The sequence below is a fragment of the Arachis stenosperma genome, chromosome 5, assembly GCF_014773155.1.
Source record: "Arachis stenosperma cultivar V10309 chromosome 5, arast.V10309.gnm1.PFL2, whole genome shotgun sequence".
In the NCBI taxonomy this organism is placed as follows: Eukaryota; Viridiplantae; Streptophyta; class Magnoliopsida; order Fabales; family Fabaceae; genus Arachis; species Arachis stenosperma.
The window spans coordinates 3,881,893-3,890,421 of NC_080381.1; the positions used below are offsets into that span (position 1 = coordinate 3,881,893).

The 8,529-nt window shown below is 35.9% G+C and overlaps 1 protein-coding gene across 1 annotated transcript; it reads left to right on the forward strand.

Moving 5' to 3' along the window:
- The first annotated feature begins 2,291 nt into the window (after positions 1-2,291).
- Positions 2,292-7,512, forward strand: LOC130982355 (rab escort protein 1). The gene is made up of 9 exons (XM_057906329.1): positions 2,292-3,142; positions 4,161-4,283; positions 4,371-4,470; positions 4,891-4,929; positions 5,053-5,299; positions 5,391-5,466; positions 6,191-6,383; positions 6,875-6,955; positions 7,206-7,512. The coding sequence occupies exons 1-9, from the start codon at positions 2,406-2,408 to the stop codon at positions 7,299-7,301; spliced, it is 1,692 nt and encodes a 563-aa protein (XP_057762312.1). The 5' UTR covers positions 2,292-2,405; the 3' UTR covers positions 7,302-7,512.
- Positions 7,513-8,529: the final 1,017 nt, after the last annotated feature.

The window sequence follows — 8,529 nt, forward strand, 5'->3', positions numbered from 1 at the left end:
CTCACTACAAACAAAAAATACTGAATACCGTTAAATTTACCAGCAAAAAAATAAAAAGAATTCGCCGATAATCATAGTACCGCCAGATGTTCCTTTAGATTAAATTCGACGGTATAAATCTCGCTGGTAACTTGTAGCGAATTTAGCGTCAGAATATGATGGTTTATGGGTCAAAAATCTGATGAACGTTGCCGGTAAAATAAATCTGACGGTAACGTTGGCATTTGGCACCATAAATTGAGCCTTACCGTCGGAAAAATCCGACAAAAAATGTTTTTTTTTTTAAATAGTTTGAATGCGACGTCGGAATTTTTCGTCGGTAAATCCGCCGGTAGCATCAATATATTTTTTTTCCCAATCTATGATGGACACCAATAATTAATAATTGATAGTCAACTCTCAATTAAAAACGAATAAATTAATATTTTATCTGAAAACAGTGATTTATATATGAGGTAAAATATCAAATTTACAGAATGTAAACATGAAATGAAAGTTTGAAAATGAATATATAAGATAGAACTATATTGACATTAATCTTATTCAGATTCATCATCTTCTTCCTTTGGTTTGTCATCCTCCTCTTCTAAGGTAATTTCCTAATCATCGAACTTGTTTTCTTCTTCTTCGTCTCCATCAACCCCCTCTTCTTCTTGAAGATCGTCGTCGTCAAGTGGTAATGTGTCGTCATCTACCCTAAGGTCAATGATGTCATCATCCATAACAGATTAACGCCGACCTAAGGGTGATCATATCACCAGTATCAACCACCATTTTCGAATGAGTTGAGTCATGAATTTGGAAAGGTTCCTGACCCTAAATAAGGCAAATAGTATACTTGTCGTGCATTTTGAGGTAGAATAAAAGGATCGTAGTGCCTATATTTTCTGGTCACATTTACTTCATGATATTGTAGTTCTTGTGCTTTCGTGTTCTTGTCGCGAACTTGGATCATACCTTGTACGTAGTGCGACCAAAATACTCTAATTGAATTATATTGTGCAACACACCATACCAATCAGAATGACCACCGCCTGAATCCTCAAGAACCCAGACCCCGATGTTATCTGTTTTCTTTCCAACCTACCATTGTAAATAATGGAACCAAAACCATTAACATTATATATTGGGTAGCTTGTGCCCTTATTTATTGGACCCCAACTAAGTGCAACTAGTTCCGAATCTGTTGTGTTAGCTAGGTGCACTTTGATGTATTCTCTGAACCAAGAAAAAAAATTATTCAGTGATGTATTAGGATTTATTTCTTGGAATAACATAGAATACAATAGGATAAATAACAAAATTTCAGTGTAATGAAGTTTTGATTAGATGACGAATATAGGATCCTCAAAGTTTTAATTTACAAAATTTGGTTCTCCAATTTGGCATTTGTGACTCACGGCAGTCTCTGATCCTATTTTCGTCACAAAACCATTAACGACATGTTAAGATAGACTAACGTCTAATACACTAGACTCCCTATGAATATCTGACATGGAAATTAATTTTTTTACCTCAATATACTCTTTAAGAAGTCTTTAAAATCCTTAAGTGAAATTAGAATTAAGGTTTTAAATATTTCATAAAGAGCAAATTGAGGTTAAAAAACTTCAATTGTCATTTCAGCTCTTTAAGAAGTTTTTGGAAAAGAGCTCACCATACTGAATTTATCTGCCAGGAACTGGTCTAAGTCCTCTACTACCATCACTACCATTAATTTTGGTTTGGTTTATTATAGGAGTAGTTTCGGATTCCATAACAAGAGTTTTAAAGGTGCAGGTTGAGTTATAGAAAGTTAAAAAAGTGAGTTGAAGTTGAGAATATGGATAGTTTAAAAATTTTATTAAAAAATTAGCAAAAAATTAAAATTTGGATACTTTATCATACAAAACTCATCTTTCATCTGTATATCATTAATTTCCTTAATTTATAAATATTTTTGTAAACGTTTATAAATTTAATGGGTACTTTTGATAGTTTTTCTTTAACATTTTTTTTGGTTACTCATACCCTCGTTTCCACTCTCCACTACACCCTCACACACTATCGGATCATATTATTCTAATTAGATTAGGATTTAACTAAATATAGTTGTTATTTTGTTAAGAAGTTATATAAAAAGATAGAAATTTATAAAATATTTGTTGCATAAAAAAATCTCTCTTCTTTTTGGGGGATGGTTAAAAATATTGTATAGATCCTTATCTAAATTGATTGGGCCGAAGCCCAAAATGGATACCCAATTCCCTAAAGTGAAGATAGCTATTGCTTGACCCAAACAAATCCATGATACCATTCTATCTAAGCCCAAACTTGTCGTTTGCTTTGGCACCAAACTGTCGTCAACTTAGCCACCTCGTTTTACGCCACACGCGGCAAATTGCTTCGACGCGCCGTCGTTCGCGATGGCCGTATCCGAAGCCTCAGCCTACCCTCCCATCGAGCCAACAAACTTCGATCTCATCATCGTTGGCACTGGCCTGCCGGAATCCATTCTCGCCGCCGCCGCATCCGCCGTCAAGAAGACTGTACTCCACCTCGACCCGAATTCCTTCTACGGAAGCCACTTCGCCACCCTCTCCCTAATTGATCTCACTTCTCATCTCAACTCTCATTCCGTCCCCGCACCACCACTACCACCATCTGCCGCCGGATCCGGTGATTCCGATTACGCCGTCGTGGACCTCGTCCACGATCCACTCTACTCCGATATTGAGGTCGAATGGCATGGTTCCGAGGACGAAACCTCGAAGATTCGAGAAGATTCCAGAAAATTCAACATCGATTTGGGAGGACCTAGGGCGCTGTTCTGCGCCGATAGTTGCATCGATCTGTTGCTGAAATCCGGAGCGGCACAGTACCTCGAATTCAAGGGCGTGGATGCGAGCCTCGTGTACGAGCCTAATGGCAGCGGTTTGGCGAACGTGCCGGATTCTCGCGGAGCGATTTTCAGGGACAAGAATCTTTCGCTGAAGGAGAAGAACCAGCTGATGAGGTTCTTCAAGCTCGTGCAGCAGCACCTTGCTGGTGGTGGCGATCAAAGTGAAAGTGGCGGCGACATTCAGAAGATTTCGCAGGAAGATCTGGAGAGTCCATTCGTTAGTTTCCTGGATAAGATGCGGTTGCCGCCAAAGATAAAATCGTATTCACCATTTTCTATATGCTAGTGAGAATTTAATTTTTCATTATTTATTTTATTCTGTTGCATGTTATCATTAATTTGAGGATAATGGGTTTGTGGTTTGAATGTGTTATACGGCAATATCTGCAAGTCCACGTATTAGTGCATATGCTTAATGCAGCATGCTGATTTGATTAGAAAATTAGGGTGTTTTACTTGCTGAGAATTCCCAGCATTATGGAGATGGCAGTTCTTACAATCCATGGTTGCATTCTGATCTAGTCCCTCAGCATTTAAGAATTGCTAAGCCAAAAATGTAGGGGAAAATGTTTTTGGCCTGTTGTTTCGCTCTTCACAAAGTGAAACTCTTGGCTTCTATTATGGTGCTTTATTGTGATAGTAATTTGAAAAAAAAAGAAAGATATGAGAAGAATAGGAGGGAGAGTTTCATACCTTATGCTTTGAAAATTAGAATCAAATCACCAAGCTGTCTTGACTTACAATGACAGAATAATAAAAGACCCTTTTGAACACTTAAAATTTTTGTAAAAGATGGATGAGTTAAGGCTTTTCTAGTGTTTGAATTATAGTAACTTTTTCCCTTTCCCTGAAGTTGCTTTGTCCTATCTAAGTCATTGGTTAAACAGTTCAAATCTTAAAATAGTTGGTGGTGGTTCACTTTGTTAGTTGGATGGGGCATTTGATATATTTTTCTTGGGAAAGGTGAAACGAGTACTCCCTTTGTTCTATGACATCTGGTGCTTTGGAAATTTGATAGGTTAAAAAAAAGATCATTGTATTTGGATATTATTAATGTATCTGGATATAGTTATGAAAGTAGTGAATTTCCAAAGCGACAGATGTTGTGGAATGGAGGGATTACCTTTTAGTGCAATGAAGAGAACTGTATCTTGTTTCATCTCTCAGTGGTAATTTTGAGCAAAATTTGCTAAGCTTGGCTGTATGGTGTATATATTGCATGCATGACCTGCTGAAATGCTTCAGTACACTAAGGGCTATGACTTCCTGTCTTCTACAGAATTCTTTTGTATGCTATCGCCATGTTAGATTATGACCAAGACAATAATGAGGTTTGCAAAGATTTGCTCAAGACAAAGGATGGTATTGATCGTTTAGCTCAATACAGCTCATCTGTTGGAAGGTAAGTTCTAATTGAATTGCTTTCATGCTTTGAGGTTGCCTGACTTGTTATGGGAACATGTTTAGATACTTACCTTGGTTCGCACAGGTTTCCTAATGCACCAGGGGCTTTGCTTTATCCTATTTACGGTGAAGGAGAACTACCACAAGCTTTCTGTCGCCGTGCTGCCGTCAAAGGTTGCATTTATGTAAGTTCCAGTAGATTTAAAATATTTAACTGATATTCTCTCCAAAAGTTGCGTATCTTTGTTCAACCATTATTTTAAACAGTGATTTTGTGTATATCAAATGCTTCTTGTTTGTATTTTGTTCATTTTTATTTGTCAAATCTCTTCTCTCTCTCTCTCTCTCTCTCTCTCTCTCTCACACACACACACACACACACACACAGTGAAGAGGTTATCTTTGTTGAATTATTGCCATGGAAGTGGTAATCCTCTATTTTTTGGGTTAGCATGAAATTCATTTATCTCTTATCTGTTCTTGATAATAGTTGGAATTTCTCTAATATTTTGTTGGCAAACTAAAAGATATGGTTAACTCTTTTGTTGCTTCCATGTATTCAAAAATATTATGTAGTTTCTTATATGTTAAAGCTTCTGATTCAGGTTCTCAGGATGCCAGTTACTTCTCTGCTTATTGATAAGGTGCAGAAATATATCTTTGTATTGTTCTTTTTTGTAATACATTTCTGTGAGAAGAGATGAGGTGAAGAGGTTGGTCAACTTTGCTGGAATTTCACCTTTTGTCATTTTTAAATCAATGCGCAGGTTACTGGGTGTTATAAAGGTGTCAGACTAGTTTCAGGTCAAGATTTATATAGCCATCAGCTAATCATGGATCCGTCATTTGTGATTCCATCACCACTGTCCCCATCTCTAGGCGATTTTCCCAGAGAGAAGATCCAATTATTGAGTCAGAGAGATTTGAAAGGAATGGTGGCCAGGGGGATATGCATCACAAGGAGTTCCATAAAGCCTGATTTATTAAATTGCTCAGTGGTGTATCCCCCTAGATGTAAGAGATTTAAATACTGCATTTTATTTGGCAGAGGCACATGATAAAATGAGAAAGAAATTAATTTTTTTTTCTTTCATTCCCCCAATAGCTTTGTATCCTGAACAAGTGACGTCGGTCAGAGCTCTTCAAATAGGATCAAACCTTGCTGTTTGTCCCGCGGGCACGTAAGTTTTCCTCTAAATAATCACCGACATACACTTATTATGCATTTGGTTTTCCTTTAAATTTCCTTTTTACCTTTCCTTAAACCTTCTATTTATTTTTATTTTAATACTTCTAGATTTTGTTTATATAGTATTGGCTGGGATTTGGCACAGTATCATAATGTATTATGTAGTAGACCAGTGGCTTTAAAAAATTACTTTTGTGCTGTGGTTCCCTTAGTTTATATATTTTGTCACAATCTGATGTTTGATGATTGTTTTCTGTCTTAGAGGCTGACTTGATACAAAAGACGCTTGTTCTTCTGAGAGAAGATTCACAGACTTAGATCCGTATCCTTATATCCATTCCATCCAACTTTGAAAACAAATAATGAAGTTGTATATATATATATATATTCCCTTCCTCATATTGCTCTAGAAGGGATCGTTATCGTTAATGCTATATACATTTCATTTATAGGCAGAATTTGTAAGGTCGTTGCTTCAACAAGTCAACCTAGATGCTCCTTTTGCTGTTTAACTATCACTTCAACCTTTGATTGTGATTACCAGTCCACCAATGGTGCTTCCTCCATTGTCAGACATTGTCTAGATAAAGACATGCCCCCTTCTCAAAGAGATCATGTCTTGTATTTGTTTGTAGTTGCTCCCACGTCTATATCTTTTTGTTAGCTTACTCATATTCGTTATTCAAAACTACTAATGGTGCTTTTATATCTTGCAGCTTTATTTTATACTTCTCCACTGTGTGCAATGATGCTGATGAAGGAAAGAAGTTATTAAAAGCAGCCATGAATGCTCTTCTTACACCGCCTGTGTCTGTAACCTCTGAAAGTAATCCAATTGTTCAAAGTGATAATGAAGATGTAAAACCCATTGTGCTCTGGAATGCATTTTATATCCAGAAAGTATTCACGGTGTGCCTCTAATCCTGACTAGTTCACATGTTGCTTTCCCTGATGTGTAGTTTTACCTGCAAATATTGTTGATCACTCCTTTAAATGTATTATTTTGAGATAGTATTGACATAGGTTCCCCCCTTCTCTATCTCCGTATATTAAAAGAATAAAATAGGGTAATGATTGTCACTTCTATTTCCTATAATGCCACTCCATACTTGATTTTTTTGCCTTGTATGTTTGCATGAATTTGTTAAAAAATGAGTAATATTATCAAAATATGAGTGACAATATCAATTCTCCAAAATAAAATATGGAAATCAATTGAAATGTTGAGAGTTAAGAGTATTATATGGCCCTTCTGGGTCACATACCGTAATTGTCTTTATAGAGCACGACCAATAGTGTCTTAAGAATCTTTGCATATCAAATTTCATACAAACAGAAGCATTCTGTAGCATTGATATAGACTTTCTTGGCTTATGGATGTACTGTTCTTTCAATCCCAGGGTAAATTTGACTCTATGACCTCCGCTCCAACACCAGATGGAAATCTAAACTACGCTGACATTTTAGATGCGACTGAGAAGGTATGCCTTTTATTTTCTTAGGTTAAAATATAACCTTTTCTTCTGTGTTATGCCTTGCATGTATAATTTTATTTGACTGCTACTCAAATAGCTTCCCCTTGCATTTGTATATTCTTGTTTAAAAGAAAAGAAAGGGCTATTTTTTCTGCATTCAAGTCTTTGCGATAATTAAGGACCAAAAATAAATTATGATCATATTAATTAATGATTAGCATATTTGCTGATGCTTACTCATTTGGTGGCGTGACAGCTATTCGGTCAAATGTACCCAGATCAAGCATTCTTTCCAAAGACAGAATCACCTGAAGATACTATGGATGAGAATGGAGTGATTATGGAAAGCTAATCGAAGGTCAAGTAGACTGATCTTCTCGCAGGACTGCAACACCAATCATGTGATCTGGGTGACAGTAAGTTGTGAAGTTAGATATATGCATCTCCCAATTTGTAGATTTAGATAAGAAGGTCGCAAGTCAAAATTTTGGGAGAACAAAAACAAAGAGGTCATCAGGCTCGGAAAAAAAAAAAAAAAACTACTGAGTCTATAATGTTTATCTGAGCAGACAGATTCTGATTTGGTGCTGTATATATCACTTTCAAGCCATGTATGTTGTGGACAAGTTGCAACTTAAAAATGATTCTACTGTATAGCACTATTGTTGTACAAGCATATTTAATTTTCAAGACATTAACGATAAATGGATTGTTTCTCTTACAAGTTACAACAATAAGCTGCTGAATTTCGAGTTTTTGCCAATGTTTACTTTTTGAGTCTGGAGATTCATTTCATGCACAGATAAAACGGCTCGCCGAAGAATGACAAATCAGATAGCCGAAAGAGAATTATATATATATATATATATATATATATATATTATCAATTTACCATAAAATAAAATGCTTAAATGCATCCTCTCTACAATTAAAAATGTGTGGGAGAATTAAAAATATATGAGTAGGATGTAAATGATGTTTGACTTATTTAAGTTTTTTATTCTGTTATCGGTATAACGTATATATTAAAGAGGCTTGCTACACATACAAGTCTTTTTGACTTACAAGTTTTACAAGTTGCTACACATTAGAGTCTTTTAATGCGTTATTTAATTTCCAAAGCGCTACACTCACCGTGAATTATGAACGACTCCTCTTCCTCTTCCTCTTCTTCTTCTTCACTCACCGTGAATTATGAACAACTCATCTTCATCTTCCTTTTCCTCTTCCTCTTCCTCTTCCTCTTCTTCTTCTTCTTCTTCTTCTTCACTCACCGTGGATTATGAACAACTCATCTTCCTCTTCCTCTTCCTCTTCCTCTTCTTCTCCTTCTTCTTCTTCTTCCTCCTCCTCCATGTATTTCTTCGTTATTCTCTTTGCCTTTTCATTAGTTGTTTTATTTGCGTTTATTACTGGTATTCTTGCTTCGTTTTTTTTCGATTTTCATGGTTTCTGAAATCAAACTTTGAAATCGTTTTGAAGATAATGAAACTTCAGAAATACACCCAAACGATTATAGAAAATACACCCAAACGATATTTCTTCGTTATTCTCTTTGTCTTTTCATTAGTTGTTTTACT

Bases quoted from the DNA above. Each gene is read 5' to 3' on its own strand.
- LOC130982355 (XM_057906329.1), top strand. From the start codon at position 2,406: ATGGCCGTATCCGAAGCCTCAGCCTACCCTCCCATCGAGCCAACAAAC. The intron at 5,467-6,190 runs GTAAGTTTTCCT...TATATCTTGCAG, and splicing joins GCTGTTTGTCCCGCGGGCAC to CTTTATTTTATACTTCTCCA. The intron at 6,956-7,205 runs GTATGCCTTTTA...GTGGCGTGACAG, and splicing joins TTTTAGATGCGACTGAGAAG to CTATTCGGTCAAATGTACCC.